General features: G+C 40.0%; 1 protein-coding gene across 1 annotated transcript in view; it reads right to left on the reverse strand.

Annotated features, from left to right (window-relative positions):
• Window positions 1–2,025: 2,025 nt before the first annotated feature.
• RNF17 (ring finger protein 17) overlaps window positions 2,026–25,360 on the reverse strand; it is a gene marked incomplete at both ends in the record, with an annotated part of 51,945 nt that continues 28,610 nt past the window's right edge. The window contains 15 exons of the mRNA XM_080364353.1: window positions 2,026–2,124; window positions 2,485–2,674; window positions 4,721–4,929; window positions 5,909–6,046; window positions 8,231–8,341; window positions 9,089–9,223; window positions 9,911–9,991; window positions 11,030–11,149; window positions 11,918–12,081; window positions 13,306–13,613; window positions 13,936–14,051; window positions 14,874–14,964; window positions 15,735–15,853; window positions 16,983–17,133; window positions 18,103–18,324. Coding sequence (XP_080220479.1) covers window positions 2,026–2,124; window positions 2,485–2,674; window positions 4,721–4,929; window positions 5,909–6,046; window positions 8,231–8,341; window positions 9,089–9,223; window positions 9,911–9,991; window positions 11,030–11,149; window positions 11,918–12,081; window positions 13,306–13,613; window positions 13,936–14,051; window positions 14,874–14,964; window positions 15,735–15,853; window positions 16,983–17,133; window positions 18,103–18,324 — 2,254 coding nt within the window. The remainder of the gene's footprint in view (window positions 2,125–2,484; window positions 2,675–4,720; window positions 4,930–5,908; window positions 6,047–8,230; window positions 8,342–9,088; window positions 9,224–9,910; window positions 9,992–11,029; window positions 11,150–11,917; window positions 12,082–13,305; window positions 13,614–13,935; window positions 14,052–14,873; window positions 14,965–15,734; window positions 15,854–16,982; window positions 17,134–18,102; window positions 18,325–25,360) is intronic.

The following is a 25,360-nucleotide window of genomic DNA, read 5'->3' on the forward strand; positions in this document are numbered from 1 at the left end:
GCACCAGAAATGAACAAAGGCCATCTCATCCCATTCTTCCACCTAACAGGCATTTTTAAGATGACTTGCCTATTAAAATTCTACAGTATACAAGCAAAGTGATACTGCTAGTGTCTGCTTGAACTCTGCGGTGTAGTGGATGCTGAAAAGTTTAATTCTCTTACATAGCAGAAGATGCTTTTTTCCCCTTGTCCCCTCCCTTTCTCCTCAGTGAAAGCAAGCACTGTTGTTACTGTGTGTGCACTTGTTTTTCACCTGGGGGCCAGGGGAGGAACAACTAGCAGTAGTGCAAACTATGCTCACTCAAAGCTGCAAGTTGCTTGTTGGGTGGACAAGCAAGTCCTGGCAATCTTAAACAGCACTTCTTTTGCAATTCAGGGCAAAGTCTCTTTCAAGATGGTTGATAAGCAACTTCTTTCTAAAAGGAAAATAAGGAAAAATGTATTGTCAAGATGAGCATATGACAGCTTGATGGGATATCTGCAACAGCATGTAGCACATGTCTGATTAATACCAGAATATGTACTATAACTGTGAAAGGATTCTTCCACTGCTAGTGTGAACATGTAAACTACCCTTGCAGTACACCTGAGCAACACTGCTGAGAGAAGCTTTGTACTCTTGATTTCATGGGATCTTGAGGGAAGAGACAAGCATAAGGTATGTACACAAATATGGGAACAAACTGAAACAGAGGAGGTTCTCTCTGAACATTAAGAAACACTTTTTTACTGTGAGGGTGATTGAGCACTGGAGCTAGTTGCCCAGAGAGTTGTCGAGTCTTCATCATTACATTTTTCTTGATAATCTAGAGAATATTCTCCAGGGCAAGACTGAAAGGGGCTAAGCTTTAAATGTAAAAGATACACTATGCTAATACAATAGAAAGACATATACAGAAACCTCACATATTATAGCAGCAAAGGCAAACAAGCTTTTATATGCAAGCTCCTGTTTATTCCAACACGTTCAAATGAACAGTGCAGCTCCAGTAGGAAGAAAGTGCAAAGCCAATCAAAACACATTCATCTCATCACAATTGAAAACAGAAACCAGAGCAGCTAATGCAAACATGTTACAGAACAAAGACAGTAACACCCCCCTGCCCCAAATGTTCACTCCCCATTCCAGACTCTGGTAACAGACTTCTCCAGTACCAAATATGCCTGAAACAAACACAGATTATATCACAGCAATAAAGTTATCTTCCCTTCAAGTCTTCTAACAAGGTAGTAGAACAAATACACCAGCTTTTTATCTATTTCTTTACTACTTGACATTAATTCCATGAAATTATGTGAAAGGTATCACAGAACAATACTTAAGGCTCTAAGGTCAAAAGAGATTGAGACATGAGTATATCATTTCACTATTTCAAGATTCAAAAGTTTTGGGAACATTATCTGTAAACATAGATTAGAAGAGTTCTTATTAAATGGGAGGGAAAATGACTACTTAACAGAGTTGGCCAATAAATCTGAAAATCCTTGTCTTCAGTATTCTCTGTAGACAACACATATTGTAAAGCTTTTGATTTAAAATATTCCATGTTTGACTAGATGTATAGACATCCAATTGCTATAATGGATCTGTCTGAGAACCACTGACACTGGACACGGAGATCAAATGCTGAAAATGAAGAAAAACAATTAATTTTGATTGTTTGGGCAGAATACACTGTCCCACATCTGCAAGTTACCTTTTTCAGTTACTAGCAGCAAAAGCTCTGTTATATTGCCTTAGGGCTCTTTGTTTCAGTACCTGTTCATTCTTAAAGCTATACTGTAGACTTCAGTAATGCATATGGAAAGTTTTTTTTTTTAAACAGCATTTTGTTCTATTAAAAGAGGGGAAGTGTGGACAGAAGGGATTTAAAAAACAAACAAACAAACAAAACCACCCCACAAACTCCCAAACCCCTCTAGGTATTAACATTACTGACAGTTGACACTTCGCTTAAAACTTCTGAAATTGTACCTTTGTAACTAGTATGAATTTGTAGTTCACATGCACTATACTTACATGTCACTCATCAAAATCTGCAAGTCCCATTTCTATCAGTTTCATATGAACTAAGTTTTGGTCATCTCCATACAAGGAAATGGTGACCTCTGGTGAAACAGCCTGAAAAACAGAAGTTGACAGACTTGACAGCAACAGATCTAGACCTCAAGCTAACCAATAGTCAAAGTGGTTTTACTGGCTGCACTCACTGCCTAAATGGAACTCTGCATATAGAAAGAACACTTCTGTTTTTAAGTAAACAGGTTTAAAATAACAGGAATGCTCAAAAACATTTTGATTGCAGGATTAAAAAGAGCACCACATGATATTCTCTCTTTAGCAGCATTCTTTCATGGTAAATACTTCACAATTTTAAATTATGAGGGTTCACGGTAAAACAAATACTCTAATTATACTCGAGAGTGCTAATAAGAATTATGGGCTGAGCAAGAACTAGGAGAAGAAAAAAGTGTTTCTCACAAGGATGGAAGCAGAAAGCTGTTTTCCTTCAACGCACTCCATCATAGCCCACAATGCTTCCACACTCCATTCTGGGGAATAAGGAATTCTTTTCTCATCTTCGTCATATAAAGCAGGTTTAAATCCAGCCAACAGAGCTCGTACTGCCTGAACAGGGTACTTCAGCAGAGGATAAGGTACGTGACGCAATCTACAACAAAAATGAAAAATGTCTGCCTGCCAACAATCCACCTGTCAAGCTAAACTCTCAATATGGCCATGAGTACAGCTTAAAGGTTCATGTGACAGATTTACAGTGTGGAAACTAGGATCAGAGTCCCTGCTTTACAGTACCATGCTGGTGTCAGACCAAACAATTCATCAGGTACAGCTTGGCCCTCTGAAGGACTTCAGCACAGGAACCATGAAGAAACAAGGCCAGTATCACATAGATCCCTCAGCCCACTAGGCACACCAGCTCCCCACTACAGTGCACAGATTTGAGCACAGGAATGCAAGCCAAGTCATCACAGTTAAAGCTCCAAATTTGGTGTGTCTGGAAAATGACACAGGCCTTGTGCTCCCAAGTGCTTCACGCTTGGATGGGCTCTAGGCATGCTACTGGAAATAGGTACCTTAGTTTTGTTATTATTATCTCCCAGTTCTTCTATCTTTCTACCTCAGAAGCAAGAGAGTGTATGAGGCTCAACAAGGCCAAGTGCTGGGTCCTGGACTTGGGTCACAACCTCAGGAAGCGCTACAGGCTCTGGGAAGAGTGGCTGGAAAGCTGCCTGGTGGAAAAGAATCTGAGGGTGTTGACTGACAGCTGGATGAACATGAGCCAGCAGTGTGCCCAGGTGGCCAAGAAGGTCAACAGCATCCTGGCTTGTATCAGGAATAATGTGGCCAGCAGGACCAGAGCAGTAATCGTCCCCTCATGTTCAGCACTGGTGAGGCCGCACCTCAAATCCTGTGTTCAGTTTTGGGCCCCTCAGCACAGGAAAGGCACTGAGGTGTTGAAGAGTGTTCAGAGAAGGGCACCAAAGCTGGTGAGGGGCCTGGAACACAAGTGTGATGAGGAGCAGCTGAGGGAACTGGGGCTGTTCAGCCTGAAGAAAAGGAGGCTGAGGGGAGACCTTTTAACTTAGTCTACAACTACCTGAAAGGAGGTTGGAGCATGGAGGGTGTTGGTTTCTTCTAAGTAGCAAGTGACAGGACAAGAGGAAATGGCCTCAAGTCACACCAAGGGAGGTTTAGATTGGATATTAGGAAAACATTCTTCATGGAAAGGCTTGTCAAGCATTTGGAACAGGCTGCGGAGGGAAGTGGTGGAGTCACCATCCCTGGAGGGGTTTAAAAGGGATAAGGTTGCTAGGGACATGGTTTAGTGCTAGAGTTAGGTTAGGTTATGGTTGGACTCTATGATCCTGAGTGTCTTTTCCAACCAGAATGATTCCATGAGCGGGGAAGCAGAGGAGGAAGTGCAACCCTGAAATAAAATACACACTCTTTCTCATGATCCTGACAGTTAATGAAGCAGGAAATCTGTTCAAATGCCCATTTGGCCTTATCTTCACCAAGGACTTGTAGATCAAAGGAACTCACGAGCAAGTCAACGTGATTAAGCAGTATATATATAAAGTGCTTCAAGAGAGAAAATTCAGACAAACTTAGGGGATCCTAAAAGCCTAGGGTGTTAGAGACGCTTAGCTGACATCTGTGTGTCAGCACAGGAGCAGTTCCCAGAGCAGCTCAGCACAAGACAGAACAGGGATCTGAACTTCCAATTTCCACACAAGCAGCACGGGCTGTGTCTCACTCATATATGCCCTTATCTTATTCCCCAGCTGTGTTCTATGCAGATTGCAGTCACACAGGATCAGAGGATTTGTTTGTACACCTGGAAGGCTCCATCCCTATTTTTTGTAAGCTCCTTTGGTACAAAAGCAGATTAGAAGCCTGAGCCTACTTCACAGAAACATGATATTATAACAATGGCCTTCTCAGAACAACCCAAGAAAGAAAAGCAGGTGCACAACCCCATACCCTGCAGACAAACTATTTAACCAGCCAACCAACCTTCTCTACAACTGAAATCTAATGCTAAATTATTAAAAATAATATATCTAGAGTTATATAAAAATAAATATTAATAATTGTAAAATACATACACTTATAAGTAAGTACAGATTTCACAAGTGTATACTTATAGACACACAGACATTTTACATGCTTTTTTTTTTTCTTAGGTATTTACCTGCTTGCAGGGACAACCGAAAAATTACCATAGTCAACAAACTGAACCAGGATCTTAATAGGGTCAAATTCTTCAACAGACAGGAGCTTTGCTCTATACCAGAAACCATCCTGGTATTCCACAAGACAAGGCATATCTGTAAATAGAAAAAACAAACAAAAAACAAAACAAAAACCAAACAAAAATATGACAAAACACCCCAAAATATACTCACAGTGCAGTACAAACTAACTGAACTTGAAAATACATTTTACTCCATGCCTGAGATTTTTTTTTCTTCTCTTGTTCATGCTATTTTGTTCTATGCACCCTGCAATTCTCTCTGAACTCCCATTCACAATCATTGGTATGCAAGTAGTTTATCTGTCTCGCATGGCAATCACAAGAGTTAACAGAAAATTGCTTGGTACCCTTCCAACCTGGTATTCTACGATTCTATGGAAGATATACATCCAGACTGCTTAACATTTAAACTTTTTGACTTTGACTCATCTGCACATTTAATTTAGTAAACAGATCAATCTGTAAGAGAGTAGACAATGGTCTGGAGGACAGAAAGCAGATGCTGCCTAAAACCTCAAGCAGAATGTTTCTTGTTGGTAGAATCAAGTACTGGTTTCATCACAAAGTTTTAGACCCACATAATTTACATTATTTTAGGCCCAAGAACTGTGGACAAGAGAATTAAAGCCCATGTTTTGCCTTAATGTAGAAATCCAGAATTAAAGTGAAGTGAGACTATTCAGGCTTCATCTAATTTCTGTGATGCTCTTTAGGGTTCATAAAATTTCTAACTCTTGGTAACATGATTTGGTGTACATAACTTGCACAGAATTTATTACCAAGATTTTGACAGTTAACAGCTTCAGTCACCTTAAGTGAAAAGTTTTATTTTTGCTGTATGCAATCAGTTTATCAACTTTCATAAACATCAGTCTGAGTTGTTTCCATCCTTTTTTTGTTTAACAGAATGAGAGAAGCCTCAATTTCACAAAAAGTAAAAACATATTATTATAGTGTAACATACAATTGTAGCATAGTGTTCCTCCTTACTGTCCAAAAGTTTTATTAAAGATATACAGAAACAACTATTCCTATTCCTCAAAAATAATTTCAGGCTTTTTTTAAATCCACATGAAACAATAGGGAAAATAAACACGCTAATATACCTGTTTGGAAGTGTGTTACAAGAGGAAAAGACTCCACACACTTATTGCACCATTTCAGGGCTTCTTCAAGGCTCTCCAACTCCGAGTCACAGCTGGCATCTCCTTCCGGGGCAGACGGCGGCAGGGGGCTCTCAGAAGGCTCAAAGCAAATGTAGACCTACTCAAAGAAAAGCCTCTCTCTCATATTACAAGTTTTGCAGATGACTTAAAACCTACAAGTTCCATCAGTGATCAAGGATTATTAGAAGATTACTCATTCCCAGCTTTGAAGCTTTCAATACATCCTTGCTCCCCTTTCTTCTGTCCTCAATTTAAGAATAATTTCATACTTACACCAATTTTTTTTCCAAAAGCAGAAGAGTCTCATGACTTATCAACACCACATGAATGAAGGGAATGCACATATTAGACAATATACCTATGTAAAATTTCACAGCTGTTTCTTACTAGGATTCCTCCCTTCTGCTACTTGGTAAATAATATCACTTTCATAATATCAAACCAAAGATTAATTTTAAAGTTGATGAAAAAAAAACTTTTGAAATGGTGTTTGTTTTGCTATACAATGACATTCAATTCACCTCATTTATAATGCTGTAGGACAAGGAAATGAAAGTTTAAACAACCAAAACAAGCAAATTAAAATCTATAGAACAGCTTCTAACTGAAATGCCTTTAAAAAAACCCAACCAACCAAACTTTCCCCTCTCCAGCCCCCCTGCTCCAAAAAACCAGAATAAAAACAAACACAAAAAACCCAGAGCCATTTCAGAACATTATGATATTCTACTAGTAGTCCAAACAAATTAATGAGTAGGTTTTTATTTTTTCTAAACTCAGCATTATAATTCACTAGCCAGGATAATGGTTTCCATTCCCCAATTTGTACAGAATGTAATCAAACTGTAACTCCATCATGCAACTGCTACTTAAATCTGTAAGAGTCCAGAGCAGGATCTAGTGTTTACAATTATCTACCATGACCAAGAGCTCTAACCATTTGTACAAAAGGAACCAAAAAAATATTCATTATGATGTTTCTCCTGTAAAAGAAGTAACAGAATACACAACTTAAGAAAAGCCGTTTTCTAAGAAACCGAAATACTTCCATCTTTATTTAGTTAAAACAGTTCTGAATTATAGAATCACAGAATCATTTTGGTTGGAAAAGACCCTCAGGATCATAGAGTCCAACCATTAATCTAACACTGCCAAGTCCACCACTAAACCATGTCCCTAAGCACCTCATCCATACATCTTTTAAACCCCTCCAGGGATGGTGACTCCACCACTTCCCTCCGCAGCCTGTTCCAACACCTGACAACCCTTTCCATGAAGAATGTTTTCCTAATATCCAATCTAAACCTCCCCTGGTATGACTTAAGGCCATTTCCTCTTGTCCTATCACTTGCTACTTAGAAGAAACCAACACCCTCCATGCTCCAACCTCCTTTCAGGTAGTTGTAGACTAAGTGAGAAGGTTTCCCCTCAGCCTCCTTTTCTCCAGGCTGAACAGCCCCAGTTCCCTCAGCTGCTCCTCATCACACTTGTGTTACAGGCCCCTCACCAGCTTTGGTGCCCTTCTCTGAACTCTCTCCAGCACCTCAATGTCTTTCCTGTGCTGAGGGGCCCAAAACTGAACACAGGATTCAAGGTGCGGCCTCACCACTGCTGAGTACAGGGGGATGTTCACTGTCCTGGCCCTGGTGGCCACACCATTCCTGACAGAAGCCAGGATGCTGTTGGCCTTCTTGGCCACCTGGCCACACTGCTGGCCCATGTTCATCCAGCTATCAGTCAACAACCCCAGATCCTTTTCCACCAGGCACTTTCCAGCCACTCTTCCCCGAGCCTGTAGCGCTGCCTGGGGTTGTTGTGACCCAAGTGCAGGACCCAGCACTTGGCCTTGTTGAACCTCAGCCCAACAATCCAGCTGGTCCAGATCTCTCTGTATGGCCTTCCCACCCTCCACCAGATCAACACTCCCACCCAACTTGGTGTAATTTGCAAACTTACTGAAGGTGCACTTAATCCCCTTGTCCAGATCACTGATAAACAGATTAAACAGAACTGGCCCCAACACTGAGCCCAGGGGAACACCACTCGTGACCAGCCACCAACTGGATTTGACACCACTCACTCCAAGGGTATTTCAAATAAGAGTTGATTCAGATAGTTGCATTGTACAACCATCTGTATCAATAACTCAGTAGCATTTTGCAACCTTACTAATACTTTTTTATGTTATCTAAAATTGTTAGTCATGTTTTCCTTTTCACCAGCATGATGGGACTGCAACAATTCTTGCCTGCAATATACATGAGATGTTTACAAAACGTACCTCCTTAGGGGACACCAAATGGGTAACTCTGACAGGAAAGATATCTCCTGGATCAGGCAGCGGTGGCAACATGTAGGAAGGCAAATCAGAAACATCTCCTTCAATTAGTTCCTGGACCAAGACAGACTTTAGTCAAGCATCATGTTTAGCAACAAAATACAAACTAGCTTTGGCATGATTTCTGGTTCAAAGGATTTATCTAAAAATGTAAACAGTGTGTCCTTGATGAAAAAACTATTAATCAACATTTCCTTTCAATACTTACTAGGTTTTAAAAAAAGTTTTAGCTATAAGACAACAGAACTAGTTAATGAACACTTTAAAAATATAAATAATGTATCTTTGAAATGATCCTAACATACTGACTTGCTAGCTTGATTACCATTAGTTCAAAAATGCATTAAATATGGAATTCCCTTTAAAGAGATCAGCACCTGCACCTCCTCCTCCCCTTGATTACTTACCTGGAAACAGATTTGAAGCAATGAAATAAAGTTACAAAGCTATAAAATGATAAATTATATACTCTGGCTATACTTTATATAATAACAGTATCCTTTAATGAATGCAGCTTATTCATTAGCTTGTGAGGATGGCTGTTTGGTCCCTACAGCTAAACCCAGAGCAGATTCTGTTTCAGTGCTCTCAGAGCTGCAGCTTCCCACTTCTGCCCGTCCAGAGGTTCTGCTCCTGGGATGAGCTTCAGCTCTGGATGCCTTGCTCCTTTTCTGGAGCAACTAAACACCTCCAACATTTGCTTTCTTATGAATTGTTCTGAACCACTTATTCCTGGAATGGATCCGACTAATCTTTTTATTGTTAGAATAACAACAGCAAATGACACACACTGAGAAAAAAAACTCTCACCAGCTCTGATATGTCCTGACCATCTTCAGCAACACAGTACTTCTGGTATGCCAGGAAGGAAGAAAGTGACATTCCTCCACAATACAGGTTGATGGACAATTTGCCCCATGGGTTATCTGGTAATTCCTATTTACACAAGAGAAAATTAGATTATAATAGTAATAGCATGACTGAGCTTTTAGAAATAGTGACCAGGAAATTCAAACTTGTCATTCCTATATATACCATACTCATTCATCAAAGATACAAAACCAGTGAGGATGGCTATTAGCATCAGCTATGGCAGAAATGGGAATATATCTGTCTCTGGAATGGTGGCATCAACTACTCAGTCTAACATTGAAACATCCCATGTTTACTCAACAATACACCCTTGTCTTCAACAATTTATCATTCGAAATTGAACTACCTGAAATTACAAGTTTTCTGACAACACAGATTATGTGTTTGATTATAATGTTAATACATTAATTTAAGTATGACCAGACTTAATTATGCCAAATTTTAATCACTTGGAACTGAATTTAGAAGAATTTATGCAGGTAAGGTAGGTAAGTTGCTTTTCAGAATGACAACACAGAATACAAAAAGGACCAAATAATATTAATAACTCTAAAGGACACATTAAGGCCTAAAAACTATTGGTAAAGTCAGAAGAGAAATAACTTTAACTTTGGATTTTGTTTTGTCTAATAAATACATTTACTGCTATATTCCTTCACCTATTATTCTTAATGAAAGTTAAAATTAAAATTAAAAAAAAAAGAAATAAAAAATAAGCCTCATTCCACATCTATGAATAAATTAAGCTACCTGAACATGTATTTCAACCTCTTCATTTGTAAGTAGTTCTTGAAGGCAATTTACTGCATCCTGCTGCCAAAAATTTCCCATCTGTTTGGTAAAAAGCAAGAAACCTCCAGACATTAAGATGCTGACAAGTAATACTCTTGCTATTCTTAACACAGTAAGAGGAAAATATGTGTCTATAATTTAAAAAACTTATTTGAAAACACACATCATTAGTTTATCTACAACAGTATAAACATTATCTGCTATTTGGTACACTAAAACTCAGTGTGTGACAAAGCCAAGCAGCAATTTTCAGATGTTGAAGTGGCTTAGAAAGAGATTCTGTTTGCCCAGTCTGACCTTTACTACATACATAATAATGTCTGTGTGCACAACTACCTGAAGCATAATCCAAAGATAGAGAATGACACTTGAAGATAACACACAACTGAAAACACAGGGTACTTTAATACTTATTTTATTCCCTGCAGTATCTGTTTGCCTCCCAACCTGTAGGCTTTGAAGTCTATATCTTTCTTAATCTATCAGTTGAACTGCTTCCAGCAATAAAAAAGCTTTCTTTAAAAATAAGTTTAAAATTAAGGTAGTTGTTTCAGCAATTCACATGTACTAAATATACCAATCAAATTTGAATATGTGAAGATGTTATTTACATATCAATTACTTACTAACAAAATCCCCTAAAACACTTCACTTGTATTAGCTTAGCATAACAGTTTGTTTCCTACACAGCTCAGTTCAGAATGACAGAAACACTTTGCAGGGTTTGATGAATTACAATTTTCTGGCCATTCTGCAATAAGAAAGCCAGGCCTTATTTCTCCTTGCTGCTATTGCAAAATGGACTGTCATTCAGAGTACAATCCTGCCTACTATTGCAGTGTCCTGTCTCACAAGTATTTAATTCCAATGACAGCTGCTTTTGAAGCACGGTCACTTCATAAAGCAATCCAGCATTTCCTCATAAAGGCTGTGGTGCTGAAATGATCCTCATCAGCTATTGTCGGAATTCTCAGAGGCAAGAAAAAACACCAATTAGTCTCAGCCTTTGTATGACTAAGCAGTGTAGCAATTTGAGTAACTACCTACTAAAATGTCTTCAAATTTACCACTACTCACTGGCACTGTCTTGTAGAGCTGACATGGGATGCAAAATGGAGGAATATCAGTATATAATGTAGTTGGATACAGATGACACTGAGGAATCTTCTCTATGCAGCCATGGTCTATGTACTGTACCTATATGAAAAGAAAAGCTTTCCTGAAATAATCCCTATTTATTTAGTCAAGTTTAATAATACAAAGTGTCCATTTGCAGCATTTGCTTTTCTGGAGAAAAAAATAATGGTTTGCTGATAAGTATGGAAATGGAGAAAAGGATTAAAAATCTGGTATGGCAGATTAGAAGTTCAGTTTCTAAACTTGTCTTGTAGGAGATCCTACCTTTTGTGTAATAACCTACAGCAGTTTAAAATTGAAAGAAATATAAAATTTGTGAACTAGTATAACATGAAACTTGCAAATCTGCATTCAAAAAGCATGAGCAGACTCAAGAGTTTAGGTTAACTGCTAATTAGAAAAAGTATCTGTACACCTGTGCAGCAGAAAAAATTCAAAGCAGCCACTACTTTTTGGGTGGGACACGTTTTCAAAGCATTCTGCATACAATAACAACAACAAAAGAAGAAGAAAAAACTTACAGATGATCAAGAGTAGCTTTTTACTTAAGAACGTTTCTAATCACCAGGAATGCTACGGGAAAAATTGTGACAACTGAAAATAGTCAGATGGAATTAATCTTCAAAATAAATGTAAAAATCAGGACAGTTATCAGACTTTAAAGCAGAACAAACATCTGGATAGTCAGGCCAGCTGAACAAAAACAGGTGTGATCATAAATTTATTTTAGAGGATTATATCATTTGCCTTTAAAAAAAAAAACAAAACAAAAACATACATGTGCACATGCTCATGCACACCAACCCCCTACCCCATAATCAAACCTACCTGGAGAGTACTACCGCAGACCTCTACAACTTTACCTCGATACCACATGGTATCTGATCCTCTTACAACACAAGCTTCTCCCTTTTTCCAGCAGTAGGGTTCCAGAAGACCAAGGCATTTGAAGTTGCTTTGTATTTCAGTCACCAATTTGTTTAGTTCAGTTTCTGGGAGCAAGGAAATTTTAAAAAATAAATTCAAAATAGTCTATAGCATATTAGTGTAAATTATTTCAATCACTAAAACCCAGTAGATTCAGATGAAGACGTATACACATAAAATACATATGCTGCTCCAAACAATACTTACCAACACTCACACAATATATATGTTCAATGTCTGGTATATGCAAACAGGTTATTACTTAATGAAGAAAGTAAACTGCATTCCCAATTGCAAAGCCATTAGTAATTCTGGATTTTTACCTCAAAGAAGGGTCTATAAATTTTGCAACTGACACCTTGGCAGCAGTAATACAAGAGCCTCTCGGTGAACAAAACAAGAAATTCCCAGAGGCAGTTGTAGGACACCACGAAACAACAAAAACACCATGTCCAGGAGACCCTCTTCTGCTATGGGTAGAGTCTACAGAAATGGTTGCAAGAATACAACAGTGTTGGGCAAATGGGGTTACTGTGCTTTGAATTTCAGCGTTTTATTATATGATCTAATAGTCAAACCTGTCAAAAAACCTTTAAAAAAAATTAATGTTCTCACACGGAAACATTTATCTAAAGCACAACATACTATGATGGTACTGAAGACTGACACTGCATCTGTCAGATGAAAATGAACCTCTTTCAAACAGTACACACAGAGAATACTAACAGCTACAGAATCTATCACAACACAAATAAAGAGCCCAAGGAAACTGAGTACTGAGCTCATACTGAAGGAAAAATTCCAGTAGTATTTAAGAACCAGGATAACTTCTAAGAATCTTTAGGACTGTATCCTCATTATTATTGGTAAAATGTATCACAATCTCAACATTATAAACTAAAGCACTTACTGCTTTACCCAATACTGCCTAGACAAGAGAGGCAAGTCCAAGCGCTTAGGGTTTGATTTCTTGGCTGGGTGGCAGAAGAGCCAATGCTGATGGCTGTATAAGGACAGGGGGGCACCTCCTGGGGATTTGGGCATGCTCTGCTGGGGGACTGCGGGACACCTCCCCACCACTGCAGAGAACTGGGTGTATGGGCACCCCTCGCCCCCCCACCAAAGGCCTCATCACCTCCCAACAGCAATCCTCCCCAAAAAGAATCTTCCAGAACTGTGTTCTGATACAGAACACATATACAATAACAGAACACAAATCTGGTATATTCTAATATACCAAAGCTACCAGATTAATTGACAAAAATTTATTTTCTTCTATGTAATCTTACCAAATGATTTTGGTACTATGTAAATAGTTCCATCATGTCCAACATAGCTTACTACAGCTTGAAAAATTTTTGCTTCGGGTATAATGGGAGATTTATATATTTCATCCATTCCTGAATGAAGCAGTGCCTTATTTGTTCCACGTGAATTTTGTTCAATTCCTGAAACAGTGACATTTTCCTCTGGAGCAACGCTGTTTCTTGCACACGCAGTTTTGGAATTGCAACCATCCAGTTGTGTGTTCTCTTGCTCTAAACATGCTTTAAGATGTTCCTTGGAGTCTGAGCAAGCCACAGCAGCTTTATCAGTTCTAGCAGATTCAACCAAATCATATGAACATATTAACTGACACAGGATTTGCAAAGTGAAAAAGAATAAAATGACAGAAGTTAAAAAACAAACATATAAAGATGGCAAATGCTTGTTAAAATACCATCAAACATCTCATCTACTAATTCAGAGAACTGAAACGTGCAATGGATACAACTAATGATGTTATATTCATTTAAGTTCACTAAAAACAGAATTCTGCTGCTACATATGTTGTAGAGGACACTGCAAATTTTTGTTTTACTTATTAACTTATGACGATGTGAATACAACAGTCTGAAAGAACATAAAAGTATCCAAACCTTCTGTTTCTAAAAGCCAAACCCATTTTAATAAGGTGTTCTGAAATATCAATCAATCGTCCTGTTTCATCTCTGCAAATAATTTTCACAGGCAATGTCCAAGCCGCATCACTTTCCTGGAAAAAATGAGAGAGCTGGACAACACATCACAATATGCATTTCTTCTAAACTACCAGCATATTTTTCATTTTATTGGTACTGACTGCAAATCAGATGTCATTGAACAACTGATGCCTATATCAGAAGACAAAATTTATTTAAGCCATGTCACAGTTCCCATCATTTTATCAACTGTTCTAAACATGACATTAAAATAAAAAAGGTCCCAGAAAATAACCTTTCTTCTTCCCATAGCTGTTCTATTAGAATGAACTGCCAAATACTTGTTTACCCCTAGTAGGAGCTTTAAACCCACTCATAAGTAACTTTTCTCATCAGTGCTTTTATTTCTAGACACTCTGTAAAACCTCACTGGCAGCTGCCAACAGACACAAAGCAAATTAAGCCATCACAAGAATTCAGAAGAAATCAATTACTAATGATGTTCGTACAGCATTGGACTTGTTCTTTCAGTTTCTAAGGCTTGAAAACTAATCTAGTAGTTACTGAATTTTTTCCTCATTAAGAACATGAGCATCTTGCTCATCTCTCCATAAAAGCTGCCAGCATGAATGATCCCAAAGATGTAAGTATTATTCTTTTTCAGTAACTAAATATATTTAAGGCTGTATTCTTTCTACACTGGGTAGCCAAGCTGCTCTAGTGCTCCAGTGAATAATGAAAATAAAGCAGAAAAAATAAAAAGCATCTTTTACCCTGCAGCAAACAGGAGTCCAAGCAAGTTCCACTCAGGACTTTTTTGAACAGTGAAAATATTCAGAAAAAAACTAGACAACCTGACAGAAGTTTTACAAAGACCACTGCTTTTGAATACAAACCTGTATGATCATTTTGACTTCTGCCCCAGTTAGGTAATAGGACAAACATTCACACACTGTTGCTGTCCACTGTGTGCTTCCACCTGTTGGTCTAACATAGAACAAATTGTTATCTCCTTTAGTACAAGAGAAGTTTGCGTCTCTTGAGCTTAACCACAAACCCTTCCCTCTACTGAGTTCTGATTTGTTTGAAACTGCCTGTCTTTTTTCCACTGACAGTACAATCTGCCTTACAGTCAACAGGAAAAATAAATTGTTATTTATCTCTAGATCTGTTTGACAGGAAGAATTAAAAAAAGTAACCACAAAACTTCAAAACTGAGGATCATGAATCCCAGAAGCATGGCATCTGTCTTAACAGGATAAAGGAAAATCCATACTTCATCTGTAAATTCAGCTTTTTATATTTATTCAGGGAATGGGTATTACAAACATGGCTGTATTTCTTTGCAATATAGACAGCACATAAACAAATGCACAGGAGAATACCCTGGTTCTCTCTCTTTTCTACAGTCCAGAAAAGAGGAACCTCCTTCACATCTTCACAAGACCTAATTCATCTCAAATTCCAAGCCAAGGCCAAAGCATTCAATAAAGTAAGAAAAACCTCTATCGACTGTACAGTATTTTATAATTCATCCTATAAATATTCTTTCTTTCTATAGCACAGTTTCTGCTTTACTGATACGTAGCATAACCCTTGAAAAAAACCCGAACAAAATCCCAGCTGCCATCCTATGTCTTTTTTATTCAAAAAGCAAACCACATCCAAATCTTAGATAATCAGTGCTAATACAGAAAAATATTGTTATGTCGTTATTAGGTTTCTAAGACTGCTACTCAGTATAAGGGAAAGGCTACCTTATATCTGCCAAGGAACATTCTACTGCTAATTTCCTAATTATCTTCATGTTTTCCTCAAGTTTTCTCAGGCAGCTGATATCCACTGTTTTTTCAGCTCCAAAATCATAAAGAATTACCTTTTAGAGACAAGAAACACAATGAAACAACAAAAAAACCCCACCTCTTAGTGTTATCTGTAATGAATAATAATTCAACGCACACCTAAATAAGTAAACAAAATTCAAACAAGCATCACCAGGATTCAATAAATGGCCTTTGCACTGACATACCCCATCGCACAACTGAAATGACTGCCACAGCGTACCAAGAGGACAAAACACACAAGTGTGCTCAAAACAGAAGCTGTTATTTAAATAAACATTTAAATTCCAATTAAATTTAAATTCCTCTGCTTCAGTTATGTTGATGCATTTATATTTGCAAACCTAGAAATGCTGAAATAGTGACCCTCCAGCCCTTGCTTTTTATTCTGATGTGGTAAAACAGTTGTTTGAGGGCTCTTAGCCTTAGAAAGCAGATTATGCAAGCCACAAGTACAGAAAGTCCCACTTCTGCCTCCTGCTAACAAGACCCATGGGGATAATCTGATGAGGGTGGAGAGAACCAATGCTAATCCAGTGCTGGATTATCTGTCTCATTGAAAAGACACTCTTACTTTTGAACTGAGTAGTTATCTATTCACAAAATGCCTCTTCTGATGCTCCCTACCCTTTTCAAATGAGTGAAACAAAATGCATGCTTAAAGCATTGCTGCATGAGAAAGTACTATGGAAAATGTTACCCTTGCAGGCATCATCATCATCAGTTTAGGGTTCCAGCAACAGCGTGACCGCATGTGTTCCTGTGGTGGGGCACTCAGTTCAACCAGCTCCATCTCTCAGCAAGGATCATTAAGTGTGAATTAATGGGACCCTCAGATTCAGCTTCTGGAATCTAAGCTGTTAGGCTATAGCTTGGGAACCTGTGCTACGTTGCAAAGCATAGTGTAAACATACATGAAGTCAAACCTCATGAGCCTTCCTCAACTACCAGGTTCCCTGCTAACAGTGTCTGAGCTTTGACGAGACCATGACCTTAGCTGCAGCAATATACAATAGAACTTAAACTCTCAACAAAAGCAAAACACTGCATGAGAAAACACTAACATAAAAGAAGCAAAGATTTGATATTATTTCAATCATGGAATGCTTAAAGACTTTAGAAATACAAGTATGAACGAACCCTCTTATGAAATAACAAGTTTACCTCTACACTTGTTTCAGAGACAATCCTGATTATTTGACCTCTTTGCCACTGTTTCAAATCATGTACGTAAACAGCACAATGCATATTACTTTCCCACTTCATGGACTGTGGCCGGGAGTCTTTGTAGATTGAAGCCATCATCTCCTGTAAACTGACATTAAAAAGCATGCTTTTCTAGTGGTAAAATTTTATCCAGTGAATAAAGGGTTTATTTAGTCCATTGCTGCTTAAGTAGCATACAGTGAAGTTTAATAACTGTTTAACAGACACGTAGTATTGTAGTTTTTCTTCACGACATGTTAGAAATAACCAAAATGGAGCTTCAAAACACATGCAATCTGATTAAAATTCTGTAAAACTATCATGCTATCTGTAAATTCTGTAAAACTATCAAACTATCAATGTAAGTGATTCTGACCCTTCTGTATAGCACTATTTGAAAGATGCACTTCCTTTTGTCGACAGCTTGGTAGTATGGTACTTACTAATTTAGTGTCATAACTAATTCAATGGGACTCTAGGCAGCTACATGCAAGAAGAGGACAAAAGAAAGGAGAAGACGCAGAAAATAAGCAACTTGCACTAAGCAATGATATTTCCATTCAACTGTCTCCAAACAGTATGCACTATTATCTAACCATTACCTAAGTATCTATCAAAGGAAAGTTGATACACTATCTAGAAATTGCCTTCAAACTTTCATAACAGCATATTAGAATAATGTTGAAATAAATAACTTGAAGTTCTATGACCTAGGATATCAGTATTATTTAAGAAGGTTTCTAATAAAGGAATGAGGAGAAGAAAAGAAAGAACAGAAAGATTTTATCTTTCTGGACAGTGTTGCATTTATCAGGCCCCAACACTCACTATATTAAACCTGATTTGAAACAGGAGCTAGACCAGGTACTTAATTTGGAATCGTAAGTATTTAATAAACCACAACATAGTATAAATCTGTCTTCTGTTCCTACACTTGCCTCAACAAAGCAAGAAAAGTCAACAGCATTCAAAAGAGAACCCAGTGACAACTGCAATCCTAGTGAGTTTGTTCTAACTGTATTTCACCAATCATAATAAAAATGCCTGAACTCAAGAAAAGTTCTTTAAATTTTAGTACCTTTTCAGTACACCTTCTGATGACAGCCACTGTATAAAAATTTTACTAGGAGACACAACATGACTAATTCTCACTTGTAGCTCTTTCTTACAAAGGGATTTGAAATCTCCTTCATCTACAGATTCCATGTCTGAAGGATTTAAAGCTTCTGAGGTTTCAGGAATTTCTACTAGAGGAACATCCCATATTTCATTGGGTCTTACAGCAGTATTTTCAGTGGACCTGTGAAGAGCATAAAGTAATCAGAATAGAAAGTTTAAATGCAGTTCAAACAAAGTGGAAAAGAGCTCAATAATCACAGTTCAATGTGACAGGAATAATTCAATATGAAGAGTGAAAAAAACTCGAATAACTTAAAAAAGCAGAAAAAAATATCCCAATGAAAGACAAAAACATTTCTAAATGCCACTTCTGAAACAATCATGATAGTAGCTTATTTTTATCCTCCTTCAGAAGGTATCCTTGCACATTCTACCGACAGATGAAAGCACTACGCAACACAGGCTGCCAGCAGAAAAGCCTGACATAAATGGACTGCTGAACATTAATGTTTGTGTCTTGCTTAAAAGACATCAAATTACTAATATCATGCTTCTGAGAAAAAGCTGCAATATTTGACTAAGATGCGTAAATATTCCTTTCAGAAGAATATCAACATTAGTGAAACATTTCCCTGTCTAGCATTCCCTGAGGACAGAAACACAACACAAGAGATGCTAGCACTTTCCAAAGCAGAGTACTGAATGAAGTACGGCCATGATAATACCTCGATGAAAACTTGTTTAAATTGTGTGAACTGGATAGAATAAAGCCAAATAACAATAAAGAGTTGGCTGCTATGTATTTTGAGCTACAGCTTGGCTTAGTACAAGCCTGTGTGAATTGTGCCAACTAGAGATGTTAAGAGATTGTAGCTTAAAAAACAAACAAACAAACAAACAAGCAAAAACTGTTAATGCAAAAGAATTGGCTTCTTGTAAACATCCCTGACTACAGGAGACAGCAAGCTTGAGTTTAATTGCTGGCCACTTCTAGGCCTCCAGGAAGAAAACACTTTCTGTTTTCAGAGATTTACCACCTGTCTTTTCCTTCACGGAAAAGAAACAAACTGCTCTATGAGAGAAAATTCTGTGAGTATTGAATCATCCACTACATACTGCTACACAATTTTTTATGCAAACCTTTCTGATGCACGTATTCAGAAACCGATGGGTAAAACAGATCACTTGTAGAACCAGGAAAGAAATTAACACTGTAGCTCAAACTTGCTTATCTGGCTTACAACTAAGTCTAAACCACGAAAGAGGCAACCCGCCACAGAGGGTTCTCCGAAGTGATACACGTTACCGTCTCACAACCCCCTCTCTCATAACTCCAGTATAGTGTTATCGTTGCAGATACACTGGAAAAAACAGTCAATTTGTAATGAACTTCAAACTCCAAGGCTTCTTCCTAGAATTCTGCATGGACCACTTCCTATCCCAATGCAGAAATACTGATCACAGAACAGTTGGTGTTGGAAGGGACCTCTGGAGATCCTCTAGTCTAATCCACCTGCTAAAGCAGATTCACCAGAGCAGATAACACAGGAATGTGTCCTGGCAGGTTCTGAATGTCTCCAGAGAAGGAGACTCCACAGCCTCTCTGGGCAGCCTGTTCCAGGGCTCTGGCACCCTCAAAGTAAATAAGTTTTTCCTCATATTCAGATGGAACCTCCTGTGCTTCAGTCTGTGCCCATTGCCCCTCATCCTATCATTTGGCACCACTGAAGAGAGCCTGGTCCCATTCTCTTGACATCCACTCTTGAGATATTTATAAGCATTGATGAGATTCCCTCTTGTCCTTCTATTCTCCAGGCTGAATAGACGAAGCTCTCTGTCTCTCCTCATAAGATGCTCCAGATCCCTGATCATCTCCATAGATCTCTACTGGACTCTCTCCAGTAGTTCCTTGTCCTTCTTAAAGTGGGGAGCCCAGAACTGGATGCAGTACTCCAGATGTGGCCTCACCAGGGCAGAGTAGAGTGGGAGGAGAACGTGCCTCAACCTGCTGGTCACATTCTTCCTAATGCACTCCAGGTATCACTGGCTTTCTTAGCCACAAAGGCACATGGTTGGTTCATGGTCAACCTGTTGTCAACCAGAACTCCCAGGTCTCTCTCTGCAGTGCTGCTTTCCAGCAGGTCAGCCCCTAACCTGTACTGGTGCCTGGCATTATTCCTCCCCAGGTGCAGGACCCTATACTTGCCCTTGTTTAATTTAATCAGGTTGTTCTCTGCCCTGTCCTCCAGACTGTTCAAGTCTTGCTGAATGGCAGCACAGCCTTCTGGTGTATCAATCACTCCTCCCAGTTTTGTATCAGCAAATCCGCTGATGGTACACTTGTTCTCTTCATCTAGGTCGCTGATGAACAGGTTAAACAAGACTGGACCCAGTACTGATCCCTGGGGAATGCCACTAACTATAGGCCTCCAACCAGACTCTGCATCATTTATCACCACCCTCTGAGCTCCGCCATCCAGCCAGTTCTCAACACATCTCACTGTCCACTCACCAAACCCACAGTTCCTGAGCTCCTAACTATGAGCATGTTCTGAGAGACAGTACCAAAAGCCTTGCTGAAGTCAAGATAGACCACATCCACTGCTGTCATCATCTACTCAGTCAGTCATGCCATCATAGAAAGCTATCAGGTTGGTGAAACATTTCCATTTGGCGAATCCATGCTGACTACTCCTGACAACCTTCTTTTCCTTCACATGCTTGGAGATGACATCCAGAATGAACTGTTACATCACCTTTCCAGGGATGCAGGTGCGGCTGACTGGCCTGTAGTTTCCTGGGTCATCCTCCTGCCATTTTTGAAGACTGGAGTGACATTGGCTTTCCTCCAGTCCTCAGGCACCTCTCCTGTTCTCCAAGATGTTTCAAACTTGATGGAGAGTGTCTCAGCAATATTGTCTGCCAGCTCTCTCAGCACTCGTGGGAGCATCTCACCAAGGCCTATGGATTTGTGCATGTCTAGTTTGCATAAATGATCTCTAACCTGATCCTCCTCAACCAAGGGAAAGTATTCCTTTCTCCAGACTTTCTCTTCTATTTCTTAGGGTCTGGGATACCTGAGGGCCAGTTTTAGCAATGAAGATGGAAGTGAAGAAGGCATTCAGTAACTGCCTCCTCTGTATCATCTGTCACTAGGGCACCCTCCACTAGGTCGAGCAGCAGACCTACATTTTCCCTGACCTTCCTTTTGCTGTTGAAGTACTTGAAGAAGCCCTTCTTGTCATTGACATCCATGGCCAGATTTGCTTCTAAGTAGAGCTTGGCCTTCCTTATAGCATCCCTGCATACTTGAACAGCCCCCTTATATTCCTCCCAGATGGTCTGTCCCTTTTTCCACATTACATAACCATTTTTCTTCCACCTGAGTTTTGACAGGAGCTCCTTACTCATCCATGCTGGCCTCTTACTCCCTTTACTTGATTTCTTGTCCATAAGGATACATCAGTCTTGAGTTTGGAGGAAGTGATGCTGGAATATTAACCAGCTCTCTTGGACCCTCCTACCTTCTAAAGCCATGACCCATGGGATTCTTCCAAGTAGGACCCTGAAGACACCAGAGTTCACCTTGTTGAAGTCCATGGCTGTCATCCTATTGTCCTGCTTCCTCCACACAGGATCCTGAACTCCAGCATCCCATGGTCACTGCAGCCAAGGCTGCCCCCAGCCTTCACATCTCCAACCAGTCCTTGGTTTGTTAGGACAACGTCCAGCAGCACACCTCACCTCATTGGGTCCTCCATTACCTGTGTCAAGAAGTTGTCATCAATGACCTGTAGGAACCTCCTGGGCTGTGTGGGCTTAGCTCTGTTGTCTTCCCAGCAGATGTCAGGGCAACTGAAGTCCCCCATGAGAACCACGGCATATGGAGGCATATGTGAGGCTCCTTCCAGCTGTCTGTAGAAATCCTCATCAACTTCCTCCTTCTGATCAAGTGTGCTGTAGTAAATATCCACAATGTCCCCCTTGTTAGCCTGTCCCTTAATTTTTACCCATAAGCTCTCAATTTGTTCTTCATCCCTCTCTAGGCAGTGTTTGATAGATTCAAGTTGCTCCCTCAAATAAAGTGCAACTCCTCCACCTCGCCTTGCTGGACTGTCTTTCCAAAAAGCACATAGCCTTCTAAGACAGTTTAGTCATGTGAGCTGTCCCACCACATCTCAGTAATTGCAATGAGATCATAGTGCTGCGAATACCCATAGATCTCTCATTCCTCCTATCTACTCCTCATGCTATGTGCACTGGTGTACAGGCACTTCAGAAAAGCAATCAAACATGTGGGTTGCTCATGAGTGGTGCAGAAAGATCCACCGTAGTCATACATACCCTTGACGTGGCTGGTCTTCTGGTTCTCATCTTGGGAGGCAGCTAAGGAATACCTGTTGCTGCTCTGGCTGGCCTGTCTCATTGCCAGCTGGATGTGATGGTGTGAGCATCACCACTTTGGACTTCATCCCCCTAAGCTCATCAGTGTAAAGAAGCACACCTCACAAAGTTGGCTGAACTACTGACAAAGATTCTCTTGCCTCTTCTAGACAGATGGATTCCATCCCTCCCTACCAGGTTATAGTCATAAAAGAATGTCCTATTGTCATAAAAGCCAAAACCCCCACGACAGCAACTGCCTTGAAGCCAGGAGCTGATGTGCATTATATGTCTATTTCTGGCTGCCCCCTTTCCTCCAACTGACAGAATGGGGGAAAGGATGACTTGGGCACCAATATTTTTCACTTGCATCCACAGGGCGATTCTGCCCAGCTTCTGGCTTGCAGTGTCATTTGTGATCACATGAAAGGGTAGCAGTGGGTAGTAGTCTGTGCTCCTGGCAAGTTGTGGAGCCCTCTCAGTAACATCATACCTCGTGTGACTCCCCGTCGGGAGGGCAGATAGGCACTCCAGGGAGCCAGCCACTATGAGCATCTTTTGTTTCTTTTATGGTATCCACTGCATGTGGCTGGTACAGTTTCTCCTTGCAGACCTTGCTTGTTGGCATCTATAGCTGGTAAAGCTTCATTATCTGTTTTTGGCTGAGATGCTGGAGGGTGGAGACTGAGGGGGAGCCCTGCTTTTGGAGGTCGCTAGGGCCCAAGACACCTCATTCTCAGTGGTGTCTGCTACATTCTCAGTGGTGTCTGCTACATTCTCAGTGGTGTCTGCTACAGGAGCACGGTTCTTGAACCACCTATCTCCATTTCAGCTCCTTTAATACTGCGCGGCCTTTTAACTGTTTCCTGCAACTCAGCCATCTGACACATCAGATCATCAACCTGTGCACACCTTGTGCAGGCACTTGCCTTTTCTCCAGGAGAAGGACCTGGGCACTTGTTGCAACCTACTGCTGGTACTGAAGTCTCCTTCCTTAGCAGCTCCATCTTGGTTGGAAGTGCGAAACAATTCAGGTATTCCCTGCAGGAGCACAGTTTTTAACTCTGAGCCAAGCGGCCACCATTATGGGAAAGGTCTGGAGCACTATCCTGGGCTGGGGACCTATGAGCAGCCCACAGTGCCTCCTTGCACAAAGTGCTCGCCCTGGTTGCAGTGCTCCTGGTTGCTCGTGCTCCCTAGGACTGTTTAAATCTCCCAGGGTTGATGGTGTTTGCTTGTAAGTCAGCGTTAATGGAACGCTGCGCCCTTCTGCTTATATTGTCTTATACTAGTTTAGAATTGGCCTGGGTGTCCCTCAATAGCATTAAACATGGAAAAGTAATCAGAAGCCAAATGTGATCCTAAATGACCTAAAGTAAGTTTCAATTATTCACCAGTTTCCTGCCTTTTGCAGACATTCACCTTCACAAATGGGAAATTCAGTAAGTGTCACAAATGAGCTCTGGAGGACTCTGGTGACTGGGAAAAGGGAAACGGGAAACATCACACCCATTTCTAGAAAGGGCAGAAACAACAACCCTGAGAACTACCAACCTGTCAGCCTCACCTCTGTGTCTGGGAAGATCATGGAACAGATCCTTCTAGAAGCTCTGCTAAGGCACATGGAGGACAAGGAGGTGACTCAAGACAGCCAGAAAAGCTTCACCAAGGGCAAGTCCTGCCTATGGCCTTCGACAATGGAGTAACCACATCAGTGGACAAAGGAAGGGCTACAGATGTTGTCTATCTGGACTAGATGACCTGTGAAGGTCCTTTCCAACCCAAATTATTCTATGATTCTGTGAAGCTGGTGGCACCTCTACTTCAATAAAGGGCAAAAAACACCAGTGAGAGAGTGGTAGGAACAGCAGATGAATAACATAAGGAACACAAGGTCAGACAAGTAGAAACTATTTTGTGAGTGAACAGGCATACTGCTGAAAGGACTGAGGCCCGTGGAAGGCCCACGCTGGAGCAGAGGAAGAAATGAGCAAAAAGGAAGGAGCAGCAGGGAGAAACCCCACTGACCTGACCCCAACCCCTGCACTGCCTCACTGAAGGGACCAAGCACCACTTAAGTGCAGGAGAGGGAGAAGAGCTGCTTGGAGTGAATTTGTGCCTAGGAAAGGGGCAGGTAGGTGCTATATATGTATTTTGTGTCCCAATGCCTGAGTCAGTAATATTTATGCTAATTAGTAACTAATTAAGTCTTGTTTGCCCTCAAAAGTACCAAGGGTAAGCCATGTCCCTATCTTTATTTTGACCCAGGAGTTTTCTTTCTCCTGTTTCTTCTGTTTTCTTCCCAGTCCAATTAAAGAAGGGGAAATGAGTGAACGATCAAAACCCCACATTAGTAAAGTTACCAGAGTTACATAGAAACATATATTAAAGTAACATAACCACTTGTTTGCAGGCCACAAGCAATGTCAAAGTATAGCTGCAACACAACAAAATACTTCACTGATAGCCACAATTGAGCTGTTCGGGTTTAAATAAAGCCGCTTAACTTTACAAAAATCTTATTAAAAATTGGAGTTTAGTTGTATTTCTGAGCTAGGAGATGAAAATCCACTTATTTACTTCCTCCTGAAAAAAAATAATTCAATAATTCCCTTTTGGAATCAAAACTTTCTATTCAACAATCTTTTTATTTTCCAGTATTCAAAAACTACTAATGGAGTAATTATTGATTTTCATGAATACAACTCATTGAATATTTTTCTAAAAAGCCAACAAATTACACGCAGCGGTGCTATCTCCTTCCAAGCCTCATCTTCCCCAGCAGGCTTCCCAGCCCTTCTGGCTGTTGCTATCATACCCAGTTATCTGAGTAT

This window comes from Nesoenas mayeri (genome assembly GCF_963082525.1).
Source record: "Nesoenas mayeri genome assembly, chromosome: 1".
In the NCBI taxonomy this organism is placed as follows: Eukaryota; Metazoa; Chordata; class Aves; order Columbiformes; family Columbidae; genus Nesoenas; species Nesoenas mayeri.